The following is a 27,123-nucleotide window of genomic DNA, read 5'->3' as shown; positions in this document are numbered from 1 at the left end:
ATGAATTACAGAGTTAAAGCTCCCTGCTCTCATGAGTAATCACATGGATTTGCCATTCAGATAAGATGCTACTCTGCTATGTGCTCCATAAATATGGAGCAAAACGCTGCAGAACATACAGATGGGATCTGTGCTCCTGCACAGGTTTGTTATCCTGTGGGTCCATTGTGAGAGGTGGCTGGCATGTACACAGCCACATTGTGACACCCTCCAGAGGGACAATCCCAGAGAGGTTTGCCCAGAGAGGTTGTGGACTTCCCATCCCTGGAGGTGTTCAAGACCAGCCTGGACAGGGCTCTGAGCAACCTGGTCTAGTGGAAGGTGTCCTTGCACATGGCAGGGGGTTTGGAGCTAGATAATCCTTAAGGTCCCTTCCAACACTAACCATTCCATGGTCCCACTTGAGAAAAGGAAGTAAATAATGCAAAGAAGACATATCCCATGACTGATAAGGTGGGATGAGGTATAAAAAGATGGTCAAGAGTTTAGACAAGGGGAGAGACAATGAAAATAATAGGAGAAAATTGATCAACAGCAGAGTCAGGAGATACTGAGCTCTCAGCTAGATGAAGAGGCACTAGGATAAATTAAAGATTAATGTTAGAACTTGAGGTATAAATTAATCTCACCATTGGCTATAGCGGGAATTGAATTAATTTCTCATCACATGAAAGGTTTCAGCACTGTCTGGGATTTTTAGCATTTCCCACTAAAGGACAGTTGTTTTACATTATTTAAATCAGCTAGGAGAAGCCTGGCTCCTCCCTAGCCTGGTTTACTGGCACTTCACCATGCAAACATGCATCCTGTGCCAGTTGGGCTGAGGAGACTTAAAGCAACATGGGATGGAATTGTTCTGACAGTAATGCACTCTATTCTTGCCCATCAACAATCACCCTGCTAAAAGCCTGACAGCCTTCTCTACTGCACTGAAATCACTATTTCCTTACTCCCTAGCTGCTTCTTTTCCCATTTGATCTGGAAAAACCTGGACATGTTTCTTTCCTGCCTGTTCCTTTATTAACACTGTAATATTATCCTACAGGTAAGGTTCCCAGAGTACTTCAAAATGTGCTCTGAAAGTCACTGGTGACACAACACACAAGAACCACAGAAATCAAACCCATCTGCCACCTTCATTTTAGCTGCTGCTTTGCTTGGTCTCCTGTGCCCAGCACTATTCCAGGCCAGCACTCCAAGGACCTCTCAGTGATACCAGTGGAATCATAATGGGAACTCTCTGCTGGGAGAAAAGCAAGTATAACCTGCTCCAGACCTATTTCTGAGGGCAGTACCACAGGTTAAATTAAGCTGGGTGGGAGGTGTCACCCCAGAGCCACAAGCCTTCCCTTGCCTCCTGATGCAAGGGAACACAAATTTGATATTCAGGAGGGACAACAGGAATGAAGGGTAACACCAGCCACCCACAAGTTAAATGGCTAAACCCTCCCCCCCCATATTGAGAAGGAAACTGAGACATTTCTGTAGCAAGAGAGGGTCGATTCAATGATATGTTCAAAAGGAAAATGTGGTATGCACCTTGTGAGCAGGGAAGGATCTCTGGGAAGCTCTGCATGGAAAGCCTGGGAAAGACTCTCATCCACTTCAGTCTCAGTATTTTTCTCACTTCGGTTCTTGCCAGCATGAACTGATCCAGGACATTTTCTCTACCCACAGAGCTGATCAGGCACATCCTCCTGCCAGCCTGCAAGCGTCAGCAGCCAGCAACACACACAGCTGCCATCCCTCCTTCCTCCCCCACATCCAGTGTCTCTGCTGTTCCCAGCCAGCCCTCAGCACACGGATCGGGACACAGACTGTGATCTGTCCCGTGACTTTAAAGCAGGAAGATCCAAAGCTTTGATCTCATTCCCACTTTGATTTTGACATTGAAGGGCAAAGCCTGTGCCAGAGATTTACTTGCAGCAGGGCTGAGCTGCCTTTCCCCCAGCTGGGGGGGACTCCCTACAAGCCTCATTTACAGCAGCAAGAACCAACATTACCACTGTGACCACCTGCTGCCTCCAAGGCTCAAGAAAGACCTTCAACTAAGCCTCATGAAGCAGCAAGGAAAGGACCATCCCCATCTGCCCACCAGGAACACCAAACCAGAAGTGGTGAGAGCTGCTGAACATCAAAGAATCACAGAATGGTTTGGGTTGAAAGGGGTCTTAAAGATCATCCAGTTCCACCCCCCTCCCACAGGCAGGGGCACTTTCCACTAGCCCAGGTTGCTCAGAGCCCCATCCAATGGCCTTGACACTTCCAGGGATGGGTCATCCACAGCTTCCCTGGGCAACCTGTGCCAGTGCCTCACCTTCCTCCCAATTAGCAGGAAACTTTCAAGAAAACAGTAGTGAAGGTAAGCCAAGAGTCAGGATGCTTTGGAACTACCACCTCAGCTGTCTCTTCCGAGCTTGGAAAAGCGCTTTATAAGAGCATTAAACCAAAGGGTGCACCACAGGTGTTGGCCTCAGCAAAACCAGCCCTACACAGTTCACAAAAGGAGACAAATTAACCAGGTGCATGAAAGGTCCACTTTCGCTCTCAAAAATCCAATAGACATTTTCTCTACAACATTTCTGAGAGCAGGATGGGGCTGTAAATCAGATGTATTCTACAATCCACACACTGAACACACAGGCTGCCAAGACTGTACTTTTGTAAATTGTTGGTACCTTTGTAAAATGAACATACAAAATAATACAGTGAATAACAAGGCAGAACAGGCACCCCTGCTGCTCGCTGGAGGGAAGCAGCTCATTCCAAGGTTTTTTATTGTCGGGGTGCACCCACACACGAGCCCTGAACCTACAGCACCCAAGGCTGAACTGGTGACAGGCAGAACAGATGCTGAGTTCCACTGTGACAAAGAAAATAGTGCCACATATTGAGAAGAAATGACTACAGAACCTCTTCAACAAAATTGTTCTGTGGCTGTTAGAAAATGCTGATACTTAAAAAAACATTTGTAAGGTGGGGCCATTGTGAAAAGTGGTTCAGAATCATCAAAACGTCAATTCTTTAAAAAAGTGTATTTTGAGAATTGGATTTAGAAACTAAAGCCATTTTACTGCAATTTTTAATAAAGGAAGCAATATAACAAATAGCCTGAAATATCAAACAACCAAGACTTTATGTTACATCAAAGACACTGCTATTTTGATCTGTATCAGTAGGGAGGAAAGATTTTAATTTTAAAGTTGAAAGATTCCAGGGAAAAGGGAAAACATCTCATCCAGGTCTAATTTTAATAATACAACATGCTCTTATATGTAAATACATATTAGCTTCTTCCTCATTTTGGTGCTTTATCAATCACTGCATTCTGATTATTTTTATGCTATTGACAAAATAATAGTGAAAAACAAAAGTTTCTCAATATAAAGCTGTATCTTCTCCTGAACTGATGAGAATTCAGATACTGAGCATTTTATAAAGTATTTTTTGAGGACTACATGCAAATTTGACAGCCATAACCATTTACCAGTTCTGCCAGCTACTGCTCTGGATTGACAGAATTCAATTATCCAGCAGAGCTATGTTTAAATAACCTACAGTAATAATTCTGCTGAGAAAAGCCTTGCACAGCCATCTTCCTGCAGCTCAGACAGGACCTATTACTTATGAGGTCCTGCTTGAGTAGCCTTGCAAACTCTTCCTCTGGAGGCATGGATTTCCTACCCTGAAGGGCACTGCAGCTGTAATCACACCTGCCCCTGAAAGGAGACCTTCACACTCAAGACAAAATATTGTACAGTAGAAACAGGCCTCCAGGAGCAGGAACAACAAGGGAAACAACAGTAGGAAGCTTCTGACTTTTGAGAATGAAGGTGGTCTCTGAAATTACCCAAACCAAGTTGAGGTAGCAGATGGTGGCCATAAAGTTTGGGGAAAAAAGGAAGGGTTGTCTGTTTCAGAAGGATGAGGGCAGATCTTTGGGACTCAGAGGAAGGTATAGGGTTCCTGGGCTTAGTACAGTCAGGGAAGACAGAAGGAGTACAAAGTAGTTTTAAGCCAGTGGGACAAACAGCACAAACACATGGCAATAAATGGCTGGCAGTCCCCAGCTCCATGGCTGGCAATTTAGCACCCTGCCTACACACTGACAGACATAAAACCTAGCACAGAATTAATCTCTAATCACAGACCACCTGGTGACTACAAAAGGAAAACTACTCAACAGCCACAGTAACTAGGAAACTGCAGCACAAAAAAAAATCTGTGTTCCAATTGAACCATCCATGTGGAAACACATTCCTTGTCCCTAGGTTTAATCTATAATTAATTCACGTAATTCTTGATTCTTAACCTAACCTGCTCTGAAAGGTTTCCGTTGCTGCAACTTCTACCTCCAATCCAATGCCATCAGCTGAACTGAAACTGAGGTAGGGGTAAACCTGTATGTGGTGTCTACAGCCTGTCCATGTGGGCTTGAATTAAGAAAGATCAGACTTCTAAATCAAAAGCTGTACCCGAAGTATTAAAAGCATTGGTCAAAGGTGTATGATCCTTTCCTCACATGGGAGTGAGATTCCGGTATCCAAACTAAAAAGCATGATTTGACCTCTGGTGCATCCTAGAGTGACTCTCCACTGAGTTAATAAAAGCCCTAGAAAAGTGACTGGTGGAATGTTACTCTTTGAGCACACTTGCTCAAGCAGACATCAACAGGGACCCAGAGATGTCCTGGTGCTTCCATCTTGTTAAGACATTCATAATCCCATGCCAGAAAATTCAGCAGGGTTCAGCTCTACTTGCTATTACTTTTGGGAATGCTGTTGTGTCCCACAGCACTGAAACCTGCCCCCAGTCCATGAGTGGTTCCTGTTGAGTGTACTTCAAAGTCATGATTAACTCCTTCAAGAACACGTGAGTTTTCCTGCAAGGCAAGCAAGGGTGCATCACTGCTGCTAAACTGAGGACCAACCAGCAGTAGCAGAAAACCTCCCAAAATCCTGCTGACCACCACAAGACTCATCTTGCACAGGGAACTCTGACTCCCAGGGAGTTACTACTGAAGAGTACGGAGTTCCAGGGCAAGTGCAGTGGCTGCAGTCTGAATGTTGGTTCCCACGCTGAGCTGGAGCCCCTCACACCACTCCCAGCTCCCCAGTTATCGTGGGAGAAAGCTGCTGTTTGCACTGCAAGAGCAACATGGGGTCACTCACCCAGACGAGAGCTGGGCTTCAGTTCTAACTCGGCCACTGGCCTCTTGCTCGACTGCTGTGTCTCCATTTCCTGGCAAGGCTGACTCCTTCTAAAATATGCTGAGATTTGCTCGTGAAAAGTCCTGCAGAAGCACTAGTGGTTGCAACGAGCCCATAATTTTAATTTATCCACATAAAACAGCCAAGTACTTGAGTCCCTGTGGGAGTTGTTTTTTTTTCATAAAGCCCATTGTGATTCAACAGTGGTCTAATTATCAGATTCTTCAGGCTTTTAAGGAGCAGTGAGAGGATGTATCCTTTTTTGAACCCACTGACATAGTTCAAAAAAATCAGGCAAGCTTTCAAGTACATAATACCACAATATTTGTAGACCCACATAACTTAAATAACATAATTCAGGACACAGTCTTTTCACCCAGAGAGTCCCGAGCACACCTCCTTCATACATAGATGGAGAGAGTTGGAAAAGATCAACAATGTGGTACTCTTGTTTCCATAAGCCAGTTCTCAGCTCTCAAGTAGTTTTACATTTCTTCAGAGAACACTTCCTCTAACCTGAATCTAATCTCTGACTCAGCTCAGCACATAAGTGGTATTTAACAAACAGCTTCAATTAAGATTCCTGGTCCACTCAATTTCTGGCTGTTCCTTCTTTGTAAATAGCCCAAAGTGTTTGTTTCCCTTGCTTCACCAGAAACGTTTTCAATCACAGAGCCTCTGAGATCTCCAGTACCATCAGAAGCAATGTTTGTTTTGACTGCAAGAAGAAACAAATGTTTACCAAAAATATAGAAAAGTAAACAATGGGAGTTGGGTTAGAAAGAACAAGGGTAAATATTTGAGAAATGCTATCAGAAATCTCATTTATCTCTCTTGTTATGAATGATCAAGGAATTTGCTGAAGTGTCCCATGCTCTTATTGGGATGTGATTTTTTTAAGCTGAATCTACCTACAAATTACAGTTTCAAGTAGAACCCAGAAATCCCAGGTGAGATGACAGATAAGACTGGATGTGGTGCTGCAATCACTGACTGAAAAAGTTGATGTCTTTAAACTGACAGGATGAACAAGAGACAAAGAGAACAGTTGCAGCACGACGATGTGACTGACCCCAGGTAACTCGGATCAGCAGCACTGCTGGGAACACATCTCCTCTCTTTGCCTAACCTTTTATTCTGTTTCCTTTTCAAATTTATCACTAGTGCTTCTTTTCCAATGAGTCATCAACTGAAGGAGATTAGATAAACTCTTTAGCTACCCAAAAGACTCTGGTAATCAGGTCCCTCCTTGAAGCAATAGTTTCATTTTCTGCACTGAATGTCTAAGTACATCATGACAACAGATTTCTATCCTTTTGCTCCAGATTGTACTCCAGTCTTCCCTGCAAAGCCTGTAGTCCTGGCCTATCAGAGGATGACCCTTGATGACGAACAGTTCACCTGAGAAATCTGCTTTGCATAAAACACCAGAGGGAATAAAGCTTTCATCACACCAAATACGTAATTTGATGCTGTCGCTGTACTGAAACCTGTACAGATCATTAATCAGATTCAGCACTCTGTAATCTCTGCTCTGAACATACTGAACATCTATTTGAACAATGCAATTCCTCTAGCAGCGATATTTTTTTGCTAAAAAAATTAGATGTGCATGGTGAATTTCTCCTGAAGTGTCAGGAACAAAGAGCAAACCTACTCTGGGTAAGATGCAAAATTTAGAGTGGAATTTCAATTGCTTCCAAAAACTCTGCAGAGATGCAATGCCCCTAATAACTAAACATACACCAGAATTTCCTTCCACCTTATCCTAAATGGACAGGCAGACTTGAGAGAACCATAGCACCAAGAGCCTTTCCACACCTTCCCTAAGTAACACCAAGAAAGAACTAAGGGCAGCAGTAGAGAACCACATCGTGGTAGACCAACAAGTGAACAAAGGCCCTCCCACAACTTAAGCTTTTCCCTAGTCTTGGCTCTGATCCCGCCGTGCCTCATTAACCACCAACAGGTTATTTCAGCTTGGTAAGAGTCATCTTCCTGTGAACAAGGGAAAATCACACAGACTACTTTACTTACAGGAGTGCTACATACGAGCAGTGCTATGCACAATCCAATGATTCCATGAACCATCCGACTGGGAGGCTGCAGAAACACAGACAGGATCTGTACTGCTGCTTTCTGACACAAAGTAGCAACCGAGATAGTTTCGATGCTGCACTTTGTGTCACCTCAACAGCCTTGGCAATCTTCTTCCCGTCAAAAATGATCCACTCATGACCTGGGAGGTTGGCCTGTGTGCAGCTCCAATGGCCCCAGCCAGGTTCACTGAAGGGGAAGAGCTCACAACACAGCAGGAGTGCAACTACAGACTCCTTGTTCCCCTCCAGCTAGGACTGGCAGCTAACAGGATTTGTAATCAATGCAGATTGTAATAACTAACTGCAGGCTGTTTTCATGAACACATTGATCAATATGAGCAACAGCAAACACTGTTGATGAGGATTCACAAACTCAGAAGGCTACAGACACACAGCTTTAATGAGGTTTACAGTGCAACTCATGACTGCCACAGCCTCAGGAGCACCCTGATTGTGCAACTCGCCTTTCCTGTACTCAATCCTTGCCCAGATTTCATGTTTGCACCCAACAGAGCAGTAACCCAACCTCCCTGGTAACCCCACTGCTCTCTGAACTGCTATGAAATCCACACCAGGACATTAATCCAAGTCCCTCCCACCCCCTCACCACAATCAAACAGATGCTGTTTCAAGACTACTGCTTATCTGTGCAGGTCACAGTCACCTCACTGGCAGAACCAGGAGTGGATTTTACTACAGCCTTTTTACCATAACCTCTGCCACTGCTGGCATATGCAAACATCCACTGCCTAAGGACTGACTAAGCACATTTTGAAGGCCTCATACAACACAGCTTTAGTCAAAGACAAATCATTAATCATTTTCATCATTTAACCTCACAGCTCTTTTCTTCACTTTACAGTTTAGGATGTTTTCTCCACCCTTTCCCAAATGTTTTCTCATTTACTGTGGGGAAAATAATGTTGCCCGGTATGCCAAGAACTACTGCCATACAGACTCCCACCTCTATGGGAACACACTCTGGCTTCTCTTATCCCAGCACTTTTGGTGTCCTAAGGCTCCTCATCCCTGCCATTTCCACCAGTAGCTTCCATCTCATACCTCCAGAGGTAAATTGTTTCCTCCAGTCTCCATGAAGGATAACCTTCATGAGCATTTCTGCCACACATGAAGACCAGACTTCCTCCTTTGATTTTCACTCACTTTGCACTCAGCACTGCTTTACATTTACCATTCCACTACCTTTACAATCCCAGCTCTGTGCTCCAGTGGATTTTGGCTGCTCCATGACTGCCCCGCCACACTTGCACTTTGCCAGGAACAAACCTCAAGCTAAAGCACCACATGCAAAGCTTTCCACTCAAAGCTGGAGTTCCAGCTGCCCTGGGCCACAGTGTACAACACTTCCCTCAGTGTATCTCCTAACTGTGGTTCGAGCATTTCTGCCAATTTAAAGGTGATATACGGGGGAGGGAAAACTTAAGTGCATGTCACACATCCAGGGACAGAGCATGACGACACAAAGCCCTGCATGATGAGGTTGATAATTAATGCAAGTCTAAAGCAGGTAAATTTAGTGTGGTCCACAGTCAGTGTGCTCAAAGCAGATGCTCCAGCAAGCTGTTCCTGGGAATCACGGTCATCCCCTCCCCACCACTGTTCTTCAAAGCCCCTACACAGTACTGGTTGGTGGAGAGCCAAATAGGGAGTTGTGCACTATACAGATGGAGGATTGCACCTTTACCAGCCCTCAGCCCATACCACGCATCTGTATCACACTTTTGTGGATCAGAGTTCCCAGGCATCACTTTTTCCACCACCTCTCCCTTACTTACCAGGAAATCACCAGTTTCTACAGCCATTTCAGCACCTAACTTGAAACCCATGTTCTTTCTAACTCACTTTCGCCCAAATGAAGATTTGTCTCACTTCAAAGCTACTGGAAACATCTGAGTTTATTCCTTCCACTGTATTCCCTTGGATATTTCAATACTTAACCTCATTCCAGCTTTTCAACACCTAGCAACAATGAACAGGAATGACATCAAAAATTACAGCTCCCTACTACTACCACAGGGCACCTGTGTGCAACTGAGGGACAACTGTGAGATGAAGTCCTTAACCTTGAACAGCTGAGGGATCAAGCCTGAGTGTGAGGTCACAGAGATTTTAAGTTGTTACAGCCGAACTCGGTAGGAAAAAACAGGAAGTTGTCTCCTTGTCTGTCCCACCTCTGCTCTGCTGGCACCTCAACTCACACAACCACCCAGCACTGCGGGACCCAGGTTATTTTGGGCTGGTATTTCAGCTCCAACCCTGAGCTGCCATCTGCCACCACGCTGACGTGCACCACACTAGAGTCACCTGCTTCCAGAGCTGCACGGGAATGGGACTGCTGGGGCTACAGAGCTCAGAAACCAGGAGTGACGCTTCACAAATGAGTAGACTGTGCAGTTCAACTTTTTTATTTTAATAAAATCAAGAATATGCACAGCACATGCAGTGCTAGCATCTAAACTAATACAATAAGCAATTCTAAACCTACAGTGACTTGAAGTTCAATTTTCACATTCAGCAAGTTTAAATCCATTCTTGCATATTGTTTTGAATCCTTGTATCTGAACTGAAAATATTGCTGGCTGATAAAACTTGCTAAAATGCACAAGTCACTGATTATGCCAATACAACAAAGATAACCACATGTTTGAGGATTGCAATGTGCCAGACATTCACTGAAAAAAAAAACACACAACTAAACAAAACTCACGCAACAAACATCTGAGAATCTGGACACTTCACATCAGTGTTTAGAAGTGTTTCATAAATATCTTAAGACAAGTGTATCAAAACCTTGGCATGTTTAATTTTAAGTTGCCAATTTTTGTTTTACTATCAGAAAGTTATGGCTATACTGCCAATGCCGGGTCTGCTTAATTTGACTTAAGAGTTTAATATGACTTAAACATTAAAAGCTCACACTACCCCGAAATATATAATTTCACGCATACGGTGACATTCAACATTCAAGTGCCAGTGTTTTTGTACTGTCTTTTGGTCAAGTTTCTTTAAACTTTCAAAGAATCACTTTTAGGCTTACAAAAATAAATATTTGTCAAAAATGTTCAATAAATATTACACAAAACTAGCAGCAAAAAGTATCTAGAAATCTGTCGTGTGCAAATAGTTTTCTTCCCAGCTATCATTCCCATGGTCCCAAATAAGTTTTAGAATCTATTTCCTTCTCCTTAAACAAGCTGCGTTCAATCTCCAAGAGACAAAATAAGATTGGAAGTTAAGGACACGCACACAAGACATATATAAAATTCTCTGAATGTGCAATAAAAGAAGTATTTTGTAAAAAGTTATGGGCAAAATGTACAAGGGCCTAAACCTAGACTTGAAATAGCACCATAACAAATGACCTCAATACTGTCAAGTGCACCTACTTAATAAAAGTTTTAGAACAAGGCACAATACACTTGAAAAAATCTATTGCACTTTAGGAGATTTTTGCCATTTTCCTATGCCACTGTAGATTAGTTGTTAAATGCTCTGGCCGCAAAGTTAGCACAGAAATTCCAAGTGGCAGAGGCATTTTTCTGGTGGACAATACTTATCTTTGGCCAGATTTAGCATAAACAGACTATAAATACAATGGAAACCTATGCAACTAAAACTGACTAAAACTGCACTTTAATAGCAGAATTGAAACCTTGTGCAGTTTATGTACATTTCCAACCTCTGTGATCTCAGGTTTGTTTGTTACTCTTCTGGAGCCATTTTACAAAGTCTACAGTAAGCCAGTTTAACATCTCCACGCAGCTTGAACAGAGTAATGTGAATCTGCATTAAAATAAAGCCTGCTGCATAATTCTTCCTGTTCATACCCTCTTGACCAAAAAACATCAACACTAGCATGCGTTATTAGACCAAAAATTCAGTCAGGCCCTTAAGGAGGACCAATCACTGCCATGGTCAGCCATTCTACCATTTCAATTTCCTATGGCAGGCATTTTTAAAAAGTCTAAATAGATGAATTCTCCTAAAAACTATTTCAAGTTATCAGACCTTTAAACGTTCCCTGTAATGTTCTGCCCACATTTGGCTAGCTCACATTAATGATCTGCCTAAATATTGAAAAAGGAATTGCTGTATTTACTTGCATTAACTTCAAAAACAGTGCTTTTAATGTATGCATGTATCCATACATCATCTCATCATGACTGGAATGGCTTATTAAAGGCTATCAGGTTCTAAGTACCTATCCAGGATAGAGTGAGCAAATCAGAACTTTAACTTAGTACAGTTTTGCCACATTAGAAACTAATTGCATTGATATGCTTCAAGATGTTTTATTTTTCAAATCTGCAGATACCAAAAGCCCTAATGCAGGCTACCGCATAAGTTTTTCTTTGTAATATTATGGATGAATCAGTGATTCCTGTTTAAGTTGTATCACACCTGTGTGCCAAGGTTTGATTTTAGCCCAAGTTCAGTAATTTTTATTATTTTGTCAAAACAATTGATATCTTGAGCATTACTGAGCCAACAGGACATCAAAATAAAAGTTGTCTAAAGTTAAAGGCACAGTACATTAACAAACAAATGATCCTCAGTCACAAAATCATAAATGCAGTTTCTGGGTGGGGATGGGTGGGAGGGGAGTTAATCCTGACTACAGCAATAAGAGTCTTCAAAACCACCTTCAAGATAGGGCTACTTGTTCCTTTATTTCCATCTTGTGACCTTGAGCTCCCTTAAAAAAAATTTCAGTGGAGAATCACAGCTGGTAATGTACTGCGAGTTCTTGAAGCTACACAAGGTATAGTCTGGCTAAGTTACATGTGGTTTCCATATTAGCTTGTTTGGTGGAGTATCTGCTGCAAGCAGATCAGTTGCCCCACCAGTCCACCCCCTGGGAGTTATAGTTTCCTCCATATCCATCACTGTTGTAGAAGCCTCCATAACCACCACCTATGAAAGGCAAGAGAAAGTGATGCTTAATTAACTTGCTGAAGACTTGTACCTTCACAAGAAAACAGCCCAGATATCTACTGTCTATCCAAGAAACCCACCCAGAAGTACTGTCAAATGCACATTAAACTAAAATGCTGGTAAGGTAGGCAGCACCAAACTGATCAGTCAGGTAACTTGCACTGGCCTAGACCTAAGGATGATGCTGAGACTTTGCGTAACAGTCACCAGATGACCTTGTACTTATAAACATTACTTCCAGTAGCTTTACTCCAGCAAGCATTTTAGATCTCCACACTGCGTGCCCAGTTTCTTACCTCCAAACCCTCTGCTGCCACTTCCCCCGCTGCGGCTGCTGGTCGATCGGCTGCTGCTGGAGCTGCTGCTGCCAAAACCGCTGCTCGTTCGGTAGTCCCTGGCACCAAACCCTCCGCTGAATCGGCTGCTGCAGAGGGGAACACACACACACACACTTGAGTGAAGCAAGTGGCACTTTAAGCACTGCACACATTGAGATTCATGTACTCAGTTTCTTAACTCTGATTACCAACAGCCAGTACCAATGTTGAGCTCAGCACACTTTATACACACCCCAGTGCTAACCCAGAAAGGGCACTCAGGACAGCAAACAAAAATTTACTGTTCAAGCAGGATCATGTTGAACTTGCCATGTTACACTAAGAATTAATTTGTGGGGTTCTGGTAATGTTTCATTCAGTGCAATCTCTGTGCCACAGAATGTCCAACCCTATCTTAGTGTTTATGTGATCCATTTATGACCATCTCTCCTAAGGTAGAAAAGCATGACTTTCCTGTTTTGTTTCACCTTCTCCTAAACATCAAAACAGCTGCTTAAGGTATGTCTCTGCATGTGTTCTGTAAGTGCTTTCACAGAGTTCTAAAGAAATTTTTGCTGACGTCATTCTACCTCAGCTGCATCTGGTTGCCTGCTTAAGAGAGAAGTCTTATGGGTGAACTTATGATAGAACAAACCCAGACAGACATCGAGCTGTCACCTTCACAGGCACTTAACTCAGTTTATACTGCACTAGTTTGTCTTCCTCTAGCTGTATTTTTAGACTGAAAACAAGTCACAGAGTTGTCTTTCACAATACATCAAGTAGACACCTTTAGCCAGAGTTGTGCCCGTTACCTCTTAGATCGCCCACGGCTGCCTCCTCCTTTGTGATGCTGTTCATAAGCCATGTTCTCCAGCCAAGATGGCACTTCTTGCTTAGCCTCCACAAGAAGATCAAGCAAGTCCTTTGTAATGTTTATGTTCCTCTCATTGAAGAATGAGGTGGCAAGACCTGAAGTGAACATTCAGTTTTAGCTACACAGAATGCAAGTACACTGCAGCACTTAAACCCATTCCACACTCCACTTCCTTACAGACAAGTCTGAGAACACCACAGCTACTCACAAACCCCTGACTGCTTACTGACAGACACAAAAGACACCAGTCTTACACATGGCATGAGAACCTTTTAATGACAATAAGAACACCACCAAAGGTACAGGTTACTTCCCACACTGGCTAGACAGCAGTAACCAGCTTTTGCTCACAGAAAGCAGCACATGGGCTTCTCTCATGAAGTTAGAGGAAATTTTCTACTTAGCCAATGTTATTACACCTGTCAACTCTGCTATGAAAATTCTAGGTCATACTTACCAAGGTTTCCTACACGGCCTGTACGACCAATACGATGTACATACTCCTCAATGTCGCTTGGCAAGTCAAAGTTTATGACATGCTTTACATTTGAGATATCCAGTCCTCTTGCTGCTACCTAGTGGTTAAAGGATTAAATAAAGTCTTAGTAAAATTCCACAGGCCGAGTTAATAGGCTTCCATGCTCAGGTTTTGTACATTTCACTTACTGCTGTGGCAACAAGAATGGGGCTCTTGCCGGAGCGGAACTGGTGCAGCGCTTCCTCTCTGTCTCTCTGGGAACGGTCTCCGTGAATACTTGTACAGGCATATCCTTCATGGTACAGGAAGTCCTCAAGAGCATCTGCCCCCTTTTTAGTTTCCACGAACACCAGAGTCAAGGAATCTTTGCCTAACAACAATTAAAGCACAGGTTAGCAGAAGAAAATGGGCACAAATACTTGGCTCCACCAACTGGTAACAGGTAGTTTCAATTCTCTGCTCACTTATTTTGAGGTGAAGTCACTGAGGATGTCCCTCCTCATTTTTTACTAAGACATGCTTACATCAACTCAATGCTGGCATTTAGCCAGTGTAATACATTCACTGACTGTTAAGGAAATATCCTTTCATTCACCTAATCAATAGAAGTTATTACTTGAGTGATTAGATTTGCCTCATCTGAATTTTGCCTTATTCACTTTTCTGAAGTTGGTCTTTACCTGTGGCATTTAGCAGGTCAAGCAGAAATGATCGTTTGTCTGACTCCTCCACCCACACTACTTTCTGTGTGATGTTCTCAGATGTAGAACCTACTCTGCCAACAGCCAGGAAGATGTATTCATCAAGGAAGTCACGAGCAAGCATCTAAAAAAGGGAAGGAAACAAAAATCAAATCAGTACACTGCCTCCCTTCCAGAGTAGAAATCAGTTTGGCCTTATGAGCTTTTGAAGTATGTAAACTCATGTACAGTACCTGGATTTCCTTGGGGAAAGTAGCACTGAACATCATGGTATGGCGAACCCCCTTTGGTGGCATAGTGTCTTGTTCAACAATTCGACGAATTTGAGGTTCAAACCCCATGTCAAGCATTCTGTCAGCTTCATCAAGCACTAGGTACCTACAGAGCAATAAAAAAAGCTTCTTCAGAACTTTTTTCTGCAAGCTGTGGTCTAGTGTCTGTACTGGTTACCAGTCCTAAACTAGACAATCCAAAAGCTACAACTTAAGGTCCTTCACTAGGCCTTTCTTAAAGTCATTCATCTTACAGACAAGCAAGACTTACTTGCAGAAATCCAGCCCAATCTTTCCCCTCTCCATCATATCAACCAGTCGTCCTGGAGTTGCTACAAGCAAGTGACAGCCACGTTCCAAGTCACGGATCTGCTGACCAATGTCTGCACCACCGTACACAACGCAGGGGCGAACTCTGGAGCGGTATGCAAACTGCAAAACAAAGAAAATTAGCTCCAAGGAAAACTCTACTTAATCTATGTTCTAATGACGAGCTCCAAGATATACCTTTCTGGCTTCCTCATAGATCTGCACAGCCAGTTCTCTAGTGGGAGCCAAGACCAGTGAGATTGGATATTGCTTACGGCGGCCATACCTTCCGTTCTCCTGAAGGAAAAACATACTTGGAATGAGTACCCAAACACAGGGGGAAAGAAAACAGCTACTACAGGCAATATTAAAGACAGGTCACCAAGTCTGCCTTAAGAAAGAAAAGGCATGGTGGAGAGCCAACTTAAGCACTGCATCTGAAGATGGCCCTACTACAATACCCAGGGGTACAGCTGTGGGTCAGTACAGCAACAGCTGCACAATCCTGGTATCCACAACCTGCACTGTGATCCCAAACTTGAGTAGCAGAGAAACAATAGCCATAAAACCTGTTACTTCCTACCCTGAAGCAAGGGAGGTGTCTTTTAAGTTTATGCAACAACAAAGACAAAAAAAAATATTTTCTTGAGAGTTGTGCATATCAACTCTTTAGGTAGGAAAAAAAGCAATCCACAGCCTGTACTTTTTAAGGGAAACACCTTAATTCTTCTAGAGGCTGAGAAGCTTGCCTATCGTTTCCAGTGATTATGACATTTAAGACCACCTTTTGTGTTCAGTAGCAAACATCAGGACACAGAACAAAAGTACACACTGGTCACAGCTTTTCCAGGACTAGGTATTTTGAATACTTGCCTTCATCGCTCTCAAGGCATCACCTGGACCATCTGCATATATCTGGCTCAGTATTGGTAGAAGAAATGCAGCTGTTTTCCCAGACCCTAACAGAACACAAATCAGTATTATTAGGAGTTACTGTCAAATATAGCACAAATCCTTTATCAATAGCATATTACCCATAATATCTGCACTAGTATATGGATACTACCTACACCACCAGAGTGCACCCCTCAGCCAGCAGAGGTTAACTACAAAAGACTTATCACTCAGCAAAAACCCTGAAGGGAATGTGGTTCAAGACATGAACATTTCTCTCAGGGCAAACACAGTAAACCCAGTCAAGTCACATCTAAAGCAGATGCAAGACTCTAAAGCTTCCAACACTGCAGGTATTTCACTGTACACTGAACAGGAGGCTGTACTACTGTACAGACCTCTTACCTGCAGCAATACAAGACCCCACTCCTACTGAGACTAAGCAGCAAGGAGCTACCAACTTACCTGTCTGAGCACAGGCCATTAAGTCTCTCTTCTCTTTAATAATAGGTATTGCATGTTTTTGGACTGGGGTAGGACGGGTGTAGCGTGTGAGCTCGATGTTTCCCATTATAATTTCTCCCATGTCAACATCACTGAACTGTTAAGATTTAAAATGAGTAAGATCAGGATCCTTCCCTGCAGTCACCATTTAACATATTTTTTAATTTAAGAAATCATTTATAAGGTAGCTTTTGTTTCAGCTCTTCCTATAGAACTTGCCCATGAAGTTCACAGATACTCAAAAGCTGGTTACTGAGACTTACATAGATACTTAGTCCAGCCTTCTAAGCAATTCTTAAAAAGCTAGCCAAGTTTGAAAGGCAGACTACACTAGCACACTATGCTTAGCCCAAAACAGTGCCTGTGCTTTAGCAGTTGCTCACAAAACAGCACCTCCAAGCACTTCTACTTCTTCACAGGTTCCCTGTTTAAGGACAAGTCACAAAGTAAGCTGCAAGTGTTAACTGAAAAAGCTTCCACAGCTTCTCCCACAACTTAGTTCATCATATACAACCCTCCTCTGCAAAACAGCTTAGCTGCAGGAAGGCAGGACAGCGTTTCCTTTCCTCCATGAACTCCGGACAGCAAGACATCAAGTTTCACATGCAAAACAGTCACTATTATACAGTAACAAAAGAGATTTTAAGAAAACTTACGCTCTCAATATGTGGAGGACAGTTGCTGCCTGTTGCTTCAACAGGAATATCATCATATTTCTCAAAGTTAATGCCAGTATTGCTTCCTGAAAAGAGCTCCCTAAAAACAGAGGAGACAGCATTTTACTTGCTAGAATTATGCAATGGCCCTGCCACATGAATTTATGCTATTCCATTACTTACTGCTCCAGGCGTTCGCTTGGGGGCAGAGGCTTTGACCAGTCATCTTCATCTGATTTGTCACACCAGCGGCTGTTCCCACCGCGGTCAAATCTTCCAAAGCCGCTCCGATCATAGTCACCCCCTCTGCCTCGCTCTTCATATCTAAACACAGCAACAGTATCAGGCCACCATTCCCAGGCATCAGGGGTTTTTCAACATGCAAAAATCAAAGCTGTAACAATGCAGCAGCGTATGCTCTGTGTATTACACACACCACCGGGGAACAACTCAGTCATCACACTATCTGTGCTTGTTTCTTGACCTAAGAACAGAAATTAGTCCCAGCCATCAGACTAGGGAATGTTATTCTGCGCCAGACAGGAGAGTTTGTTGTGACTTCAGGGCTCAGTTTGGCTTAACACAGTGAACCTTGTTATCACCAGTTTTATTTGGTTAAGCGTAACAATGCAAACAATCGGTCATCTGCCAGTAGAGCTGCAATGCCAAGCTGCTCAGTCCTTGACATTTTCTTTTTCAGGGAGCTCTGCTTAAACCTCCTCAGAAGCATTATTTCGAACTCCCCCCACCCCTTCCTCTGCCTCATTTTACACAGGTCTCCCATGTCCAGACAAAACCTTTAAGTGCCGCAATTTGTTCCTTTATTCCCCCACCACACATGTGACCAAATACCTCAATTATATGTCACATAATTATTCCATAAAGAGGGAGCTCACCTGTATTACTGACTCGGAAAGAAGGTGGAAGAAGTCCTTACCTCAACTGTTTAGTTTTAGGCCTGGTAAACCATGTTTGAGAAAAGTCTGGATACAGGACTAACGTCAGCTTTACTAGTCGATAAAGGTCACTCTCACCACACTTGTGCATACAACGCATGATGTGTGTAAGACTGATCAAGTAAGGCAGAGAACCTGCAAGAGTCTCACCCAGTTTTATTAACTACACTTTTTAAACAAGAAAAAAATACTGAAATTAAAATAAAAAAAAAATAAAATCCATTTTGATGTTGCCTTGTGGTGCTCCCAACAGTTCTTTTGGAAGTTGCCACCCACCTGGAACTTTTCTGGTGAAATGCTGAAGTCAGCCGGTCTCTACAGCTGCACTGAGGGGTTGGTGGCAGACTACAGGGCACATTTTTCAACACATGCAAGTTGCCCATCTTTGAAATCATGTAGCTTTAAAGGCAAGGTTCTCTCCCTCTCACCTCCCCTCCCAGGCTCCTCCTACCTTATCGTGTTATTCACACCTAGACTCTAATTTTGACACCAAGATTACATGTGCAGCACTAGAACTGAGACAGACTTCCTATGCACCACCCAGACACAGAAGTACTTGCCTTCCTCCTCTTGATCCAGTTCCACGGTCAAAGAAGCTCGACTTTGCGTCGCGGTCGGACCGTGCTCCGAAGCTGCTGTACGCATCCTTGTCCCGTCTGGAACTCCAGCCACCACTGTCAAACCCTACAAGGGAAAGATTATTTTAGCCACACATTACACAGACCAGGTTTTTATGAGAAAATACAAGTTCTGTCCAGGACATCTTCAATGGAAGCTCTACAGGACTGAAGTCCTTCAAAAAGGGAAGTTTATGGGGTATGGATGTTAAGACTTACTCAACGAGGGACTAAGCGTTTCTCATCACCCATTAGAACTTGCTGAAAGTCCTTCATTCATGTACGTTTGTTTTTTTTAAAAACTTGTACATGCCTTAGTACTAGTAATTGATTTGCCTACTCCGGCAAGGTGGGTATCAGAAGAAAAATTAAGGCACTAAGTCTTGCCAAGCCTCATGTACATTCTCTAGGCAACAGAAATTCTTGACTATGTCTCTAATTTTTGGAGGTTAACAAGGCCTCCAGTGGAGATCAACAAATGATATTACCCCTGCATTAGAAACAAGTCAGAAGTTACAATGTTTTATCACACTGTAAGTACACAAAGCAATATGATCTACACAGAGTAAGACAAAGTAACAGCACCATGTGTAAATAAGGCATATGGAGCTCTTCACAACAAATTAACCACACTGGACCTTTCCACAGCATTTTTACACCTGCCCACAGAAGGTGCCTACTTAGTTGTGTTAACTCACAGAAACAATACAAAGTACTTCTGTTTGCCAACACCATTAAGTAAAAAGCCTCCCCTTTATTCAGCTACCAGGGGCTGTGAGGCAGCAGAAACAGGAATCATTACACACCACTCTGATATTGGACTAAAAAATTACAAATTCTGTTTCAGAGGTCCAACCTTCCCAAGTTTGAAAACATGACCCAACCAGTCTCAGCTACAGGATTCCACCAGAGAGCAAGCGAAATAATGGAACAGATAAACAAATAATGTCACCCCTGTAAGTGCACATGCTTTGCCAGCTCCACAACACAAAACCAGTCAAGACCTATTCATCAGACAATAAAAGCAACCACAAAACAAAATTATTCCAAAGAAAGGGGCTGTTCTAGGCCCCAGTCTCTTGGAAAAAAAGCTCTGCTACCACAATTACCCTACTTTTTCAGATGTTCTCGAAAATTTAGAGTTTTATTTCTCTTCCCCCCACTTTTTTTAGAAACAAGAAGTTCTACTCCCTAGAATCCAGAAATGCACTGGTCACAACAGAACTTTTAAAAACAAGTGTGATAACTGTAACTAATTTGTCTGGATAACTGAAACAGACAGCAAAAATAATCCATTATTATTAACTTCACACAGAGAGACTACTGACAGAACATCAGGAATACCATAATCACTTCTTAAACACTCAAGAAAGTTATTTTAGTTTAGAAGGCATCTGAATCCCTTTATTAGTAGTAACTTTCAAACCACACTACAAATGTTGGGGTATGTCAGGGTATGTCATCCTGCCCAGAGATCCAGCAGCAATATACATATCTAATTTCTCAAAACTGAAAAAACTGGGCTGACCCTGTAAAAGATCATCTACCAAGGCAAAAGTTCCAAAAAGGAGTGAAAATTTTATACTCCAAAGAGCCTTCAAAGTAAGCTTGCCCAGCTTGTTACTGCACCCATTTGTGAAGCTGGTACCTTGTCATAGTTTTCTTTAAGGTAGTGCAGCAACTTTTAGACCAAATAAATATATATTCCCTGCTTTACCAGTTCACCTTTTAGATTGGCATTCCCATCAGCATAGAAGAGGTCCAGGCCATACCAGTCAATTCTAAGTAACTGGCTGGCAGAACACAGAGTCAGGATTTAGAACACCACGTGGCAAACTAAAATCAGACGTAAATGCCTGTAACAGACATCGCTGTAAAGCGAAGAGAATGATTACAAGACCATGCAAGAATTCCTTAAAATGTCAAGGTTTTTTTCTTTTGTAAGTAAAAACCCGTATAATTCCATCCAACACATAGTTCTCACCAAAGGGGTTAAGTTTGGAATTCACTAAGTTCATCAACTTTCAGAGCAATTTTGTAGTTCTTAGGCCTATGAACAACGTTACAGTTGTCAATGCTTCTCCCTCAACCAGCATTTTAATTCTTATTTCCTAACACTCTAACACAAGTTACTGCCAGCTGACTTGAAAAGCTTCCATGTGCAGCAGCCAATTGTCAGTTTTTTGAAACTGGGAGAAACAGAGTCATAGAATACTTCAGGTTGCATGAGACCTTTCAGATGAGTTCCAACATCTACTCTCTGATCTGCTATAGATCAGATTAGACTTTAAATATCCAAGAGCAGCTTCCAGGAAGTTTAACAGAAAAATAACACGACAACAAGCTTTACTAGTATCAAGTTGAGCTCATGGAAGCAAGACACTGCAGACCAGGCAGCCCTGCATATTGAGTTTCAACAGCTGAAAAACGCCATTACATAACCTAAGGACATTATTTTTATGCAGACTGTTATTTCCTGCAGTTCCCCACTTACAAAGCCAACATATTAGTGTTAGAAATGGTCAGATCTGCAGGTGAATGGAAGGAGTCAGCTGAAGAAAGCACTTCTTGTCAATACCTACTGGAATCACGAAGATGTTCTGCTCTTCCTGAACACAAACTACAGCTACTTTTTTAAGTCCACTGCCTCTAAGCAACTTCCTATTTAAATGTGAGTAAGGCCATTGTGCAACTTCAATTGTGCCTGTGAGTTACGATCCCATCATCAGCTACAGAGCAAAGTGAGAAAGAACCCCATGTGCACACACTCTTTTGTTTCCAGAGCATGTGTAAACACCACCACACAGGAAAGAAACTTTTTTTTGGAAGTTTTGAATACAGTAGTAGTTATTTAACACTTTTGCAGAAGTATGTACAGTTGTGGTATGTGAGCAAGACAACTGTACTGGATTACTGAAATACAGTTCTGCTGTACAGCAGTATTATAAGCACTAATATTAAAGTAGTTTAACTTTTGTATCAATAAAAATTTTATCATGTTACTACCCTTGTAAGGCTGCATCAAGAGTTTGTTGTACAGTCAAACACTATCACACAAGCGGTTTTTTGCCTCTGGCTTGTAATGTCTACATTTTGAAAAATCTGTTGTTAAAAATTCCAAGGAGCAGCCAAAATACAGAACAGCTTTGATACAGTCTAAGACAATCGTCCTTGATTTAGTGTAAACAACAGAAGCAAACATTACTTTTATCAAAGTACAACTGTGTAACAGACTTCAACCCACTCTACAAAATAGCTCAGTTTTACAACCCCCAACTCTCTTTGCTTCCAATAGGGGCCTGAACTGGAACTGCAGCTTTTCCATTCAGCAATCATGAACCTTGTCATGAGGTCAGCAAATACAGCACTCAACCGGGTTTAAAGGCAATTTTTCATCGTTTACCAAGGAAAGTTGGCAGTCAAAGTTTTATTAACTGAACAAGCCACATGTCAAATTTAAGCCTCGTGACTTGAAGTCTGAAGTCCCCAGAGTGGGACTTCATGTGGTCCCCACAACCATACAATACAATTCAGTGTATGAACTCTGGTCTTGCACAAAAGAAGAGACACTGACAGACCTATACAGAACAGGTCATGACAGGAACTCAAGATTAACTAATATCCACAAAACTCGAGTTTGGTACAAATCACCACATAAGGAAAAGAAATTTATATGACAGCAAATATTCAAAAACCAGCTTAAAGCTGTTTCCTCCTTTTGAGAAACTGCACATTCCTCTGGGCTTTATCAGTCAGTTTCTTCAAAGATTGGTTGGATTCGAGGTCAATGTGATTGGGAACTTCAAGAGCACTGAATTTGTTGCCCACCATTCTCTTTACTGTTCCCAAAACATTCAGCTCTGGCAAAAGGCTGTACCATTATTTGATGCTTCACGTCATGCTTCCTATACATAGTAAAAAAAAAAACCCTAAACACCGAAAAAACCCACTAGCTTGGGCACATACAAAAGCAAGACAAAAACAGACTGATCTGTTTCTTCAAATGGTGTAAGACTAGAATGGAGTATTTTTCATCTAGTCTGATTTAAAGGAACATAGCTTCAGAAGCACTGTGGGATTTATCAGCAGTTTTTTCAGTATTACCCTCCAACCCACTCCTAAGGGAAGTTGTCCTCTTGCAGTATTGAAAAGAATCTGTGAAAGTTCACTGCTTTAGAAATAGGTGAGCTCCAAGTCCTCCCATGCTATGAAACAGCAATCCTTTAGGTTGTAGGACCGCAGAAAGTGTTTTAGCTGCTTCATCCCAGTATGTGATTACGCGTTAAGAGGAAATGTTTCTCTCATATCCACACAAGTCACCAGACACGATGACAACATGTGCTGCAACACCTGCCCTCCTGGTATCTTACACAGAGAGGTCAGGATTTACTTCACTGAAGCCTTCCATTAAATTTTTCTTCTGTATCATGTTCTGCTTAGAGATTCAAGTGGAAGATAAAAAGGCTGCTCCTCAGTATAAACCCCTGTGTAAACACGTGACCAAAATAGGTCATGTACTTGGCATTGCTTTCAACAACATCCTGCATTTCCTTCTGCAAGTACTCTTGGGGGCTTCCATCAAAACTGCAGGAAGCTAAACAAGGACAACATGTCTTTGTGTAAAAGATCCACCTACCAAGTGAAACTGTGCTGTTTGTTCATATTAAACAACTGATTACAAGTTCCAAGTCACAGTCACTTGCAGAAGAACTGGCACTCACAAAATCTATTCAGACTGACACTCAAGATTACATGGCTCATCAAGTTAAGATGGGACACTCCATCTTGGTTCAGCCATGGTTAACTGTTAAAGAGATATAAATAGTATTTTGTCAGTTATCACGAGCTTAGAATATAACCTGGCGAAGGGACCAAGAACAGCACACTGAAAGCAGAAGATCAAGTTGCCACGTTCTGCACAGGACAGTCAAGCAGTCTGTATAATCACCTTCAGCAGCACTGTCTGAGCCTGTGCAGGCTGTTCCTACAGATTCAGGAGGCCAAGAACCAGTTAAAAGTGTTGCCACAGTATTTCTGATACATACCCTGTTTTGAAGCTTCCCTGTTCCGCAAGTGAGGAGGAATGTATCGGCCTTCTAAAGGACAAAAGAAAGGCAGTGTTACAGGACTGTGGTGTTAGCACATTTTGAAATGCTAGTCAACAACAGCTTTTGCTTAGTAAAAATATCTGCCTTGAGGCCTCTTGCAGCATCTTTGAATAAGGGTCCTTTAATAAAGCACTTTGGTATCCTCTCAGAGCTGAAGATTAAGTTACTGCACATTCATTTAAGCAGCTGCTTTTAAGGCACAGATGTCTTGCTATTTCTCTGACCAAGTCACACACATTTATGGGTGTTACAGTGTCTACAAAGTCCAACTTCCCAGAACTCATTAAGGCTTAATCTGGTTCCAGATACTTGAACAGCTGAAGATTTTCACTGTGACATTTAAGTACTGGCACTCACAGTCCTTCCCCTTAAATTCCACCATCCCCATCAGTTCAGCTCAGATCAAACCAGAAGCCACACCTAATTGCCTCTGAACCGCATTCCTCATTTAAATCCAGAAGCATCTGTCTGCTAAGTAAAGTGAATCAGAATGTAACAGGCACAAGCTGAATGTGAATTCCTGGAAGACTCCCTCCCTCTTCTTTAAGCACTTAAGCCTTTAACATCAGTTTCTACTTAATGAATCAAGATCGGTGGAGTTAACATTCCTACTCCCCCCGGATGTTTTGAGCAGACAGATCACCACATTACAACTACAATCTGCAGTCCCAGTTTAAAGGCAACTGAAAATCTGAGATTAAACTGGAACACTAAGTTCTCTCAAGTATTTCAGAAATGTACACATGCTGTATCATGCTAAATGAAGTGGTCCTATCTGAAACACACAGTGTTTCCAATGTACACTTAACTGGCAATCTTTCTAATTTCCCCCATCAGCCTCTGTAAATTCTGCTTTAAAATTTGTTTATCACAGCTACAACCCCCTTATTTCTAAAACTGTGTGTTTGTAAGCTTGAGAATTTGCATGTACTTACTGCTTGTAGAGCTTCCTTCACTCTGAGAGTCTGAGGAATTCAAGTCTAGACCAGAAAACTATAAGAAATAAAACAAATATCAAGACGTTATATGACAAATCTATGCTAAGATACAAAAAAACCCTTTTGCTTATCAAAAGCAATCAGTGTTCCCACAAACTGTGGCTGCAAAGAAATTTGTTTACACAGTGCCAGTTACATCTCCCGATAGTTAGTACTCGCGTTGTATCATCTTTAAATGTCTTCATATCCACCAAGGAACACACGCCCAAGGGCAACAAGGCCAGAAGAGTTCTTACACCCACCAAATCACTACCACGGACTTCTGCTTCACACTCCATGCAGCTAAACAGGCATTTTAAATAGTCTTTCAGGTCACTCAAACATATTCTGATTAAGACTAATGGCTATTTTTTTTCTATAGGGATTCCAGCCCAAATAATACCAATTCAGTCAGGCACTGTACTTGCAGAGACTTATATTTTTTACGTGCAATAACACTACTTTTGCTTTGTCTGTTTGTTTTTTTTTTAAAAAAAAGCCCTTCAGCCTCACAGTAAAGTCTTCCAAAAGGTGTTGACTGCTGGTGTGTCAGAGGTTTTAAGTCCAGTGCAGTATGGACTCATTTTAGAAGGCAGTGAACTGGTAAAGCTGAAGAACCAGCTTATTACAGCTGCATGGCAAGATTATTAACTTATCTGGGGAAAAATAAGGCGTGTTTATATACAACTGAATTTTACTTAAGACCAATTGCACAGAAGCATCTTCCAACATGAATGAATCCAAAGCTGCGTGTGCTGCTATTAGAGACAGACTGTTAAAAATTCTCGCACGGGTGGCCTCTTAACACCCTCTTTAAAGCCAACGCTTAAAAAAAAATATCACTTCAGCTGATAGAAGCATCAACGCGGGGGTCAAGGATGATTGTTATTTTAAAAGCAAACAAAAACAAAGGCTCTTTAGAAGGTAAAAGCGGCTCTCCAGCGTCACGAGAAGCGATGGGCGAATCTCCCGGCGCTGGATTCCCGCCGTGTGGGGTAACACCGTCCCGGCGGCGCTGGCGCAGCCCCGGCGCCATCTCAGTGCGGCACTGCGGGCTGGATTCCCGGCGCAGCGGGAGCAGCTAATCCTGCTGCCGGCGCCCGTCACGTGTGAGGCGGGGGGGGAAGCGGGGGGGAGCCGGGAGAGAGGGAGGGAAGGACCGTCTCCATGACCTACTTCGCCGGAGCGGCGCAGGGCGAGGGCTGCCCGGCCGCGGCAGATGGGGCTCTTCCTGCCCCCGCGGGGTTAGATAACCATCGGTGCCGCCCAGCGCGGGGAGCCGGGGGGGGCGGGGAAGGGGGAGCGTAGGAATGAGAAGGGAAAAAAATATAAATTAAAAAAAAAAAAAAAGAGTGCGGAAAAACACGACTCCAGGCCCAAATGCGTCACCGCGGCCCGACGGCACCGGAGCGCGAACAAAGGCGGCTGCCAGCGCCGCCCCCCCCACCCCGGGGAAGGGGCGTCACACAAAGCGCCGTGTGTGGGGTGGGTGTGTGTGTGTGCCCCCTTCCTCCGCCCCGCACAATGGCGGCCATTGACCGCCCCTTCCTCCTCCTCCTCCCCCCCGCTGCAGTTCCCGGCGCGGCCTCCGGGGGCCGCTGTTGCTCCCGGCGCTCCCACACAAAGCGGGTCCGAGCGCGGCGCGGGGGCCGCGGGGCCCGAGCGGAGCCGGGGCCAGGCCGGGTGGCACCGACTGGCCCCGCACGCCCCCCGGGCCGCGGGGACAACGCACCGCCGCGGGGGGAGCCCGGCCCGGCGCGGGGCCACGGCACGGCGGGAACTGCGCAACGACCGAGTGCGCCACAACAGGCCGCGATGGGGGGGGCGAGGTGGGATTACCGGGGGGGACTCGCGACGCGGCCGCCGGGGATCGAGGAGCGGAGCCCCCGCGCGAGGGATCGCGACCGCCTCCTCCCGCCACCGCCACCGCCGCCCGCGGAGCTTCCGCCACGCGCACTCTCCGGGTAACGGAGCGGCCTTTCCGCTCTCTGGTTCCCTGCTCACCTGCTGGTCTAGACTGAGGGCATTTTCCACCGCCACATGACTCATAACGAGAGATCGGTCTCGGGCTTGTCCCGCTCCGCCTCGAGAATTGGGATGCGCCGGGCCGGGATGTCGCTGCCGCCGATATCGCTGGTTCCGCCACGAATCGCTGCCCTGACTGAGCCCCCCCCACCGCCGGCCCGCCCTTT

General features: G+C 43.5%; 1 protein-coding gene across 1 annotated transcript; it reads right to left on the bottom strand.

The window, feature by feature from the left end:
* Positions 1-9,719: 9,719 nt before the first annotated feature.
* Positions 9,720-27,113, bottom strand: DDX3X (DEAD-box helicase 3 X-linked). The gene is made up of 17 exons (XM_051811683.1): positions 26,936-27,113; positions 24,890-24,947; positions 23,892-23,942; positions 18,790-18,913; positions 17,457-17,597; positions 17,274-17,373; positions 16,579-16,714; positions 16,093-16,178; positions 15,418-15,516; positions 15,182-15,342; positions 14,872-15,016; positions 14,618-14,762; positions 14,126-14,307; positions 13,917-14,034; positions 13,398-13,554; positions 12,562-12,689; positions 9,720-12,244 (listed from the first exon to the last, which is right to left on the bottom strand). Exons 1-17 carry the CDS (start codon positions 26,978-26,980, stop codon positions 12,162-12,164), a joined length of 1,959 nt encoding a protein of 652 aa, XP_051667643.1. The 5' UTR covers positions 26,981-27,113; the 3' UTR covers positions 9,720-12,161.
* Positions 27,114-27,123: the final 10 nt, after the last annotated feature.

Source organism: Manacus candei, unplaced genomic scaffold (genome assembly GCF_025592945.1).
Source record: "Manacus candei isolate 608988 ecotype Guabito, Panama unplaced genomic scaffold, ASM2559294v1 h1tg000083l, whole genome shotgun sequence".
Lineage (NCBI taxonomy): Eukaryota > Metazoa > Chordata > Aves > Passeriformes > Pipridae > Manacus > Manacus candei.
Note: the sequence above shows the minus strand (reverse complement) of the source record. Positions and strands in the feature narration are given on the sequence as shown.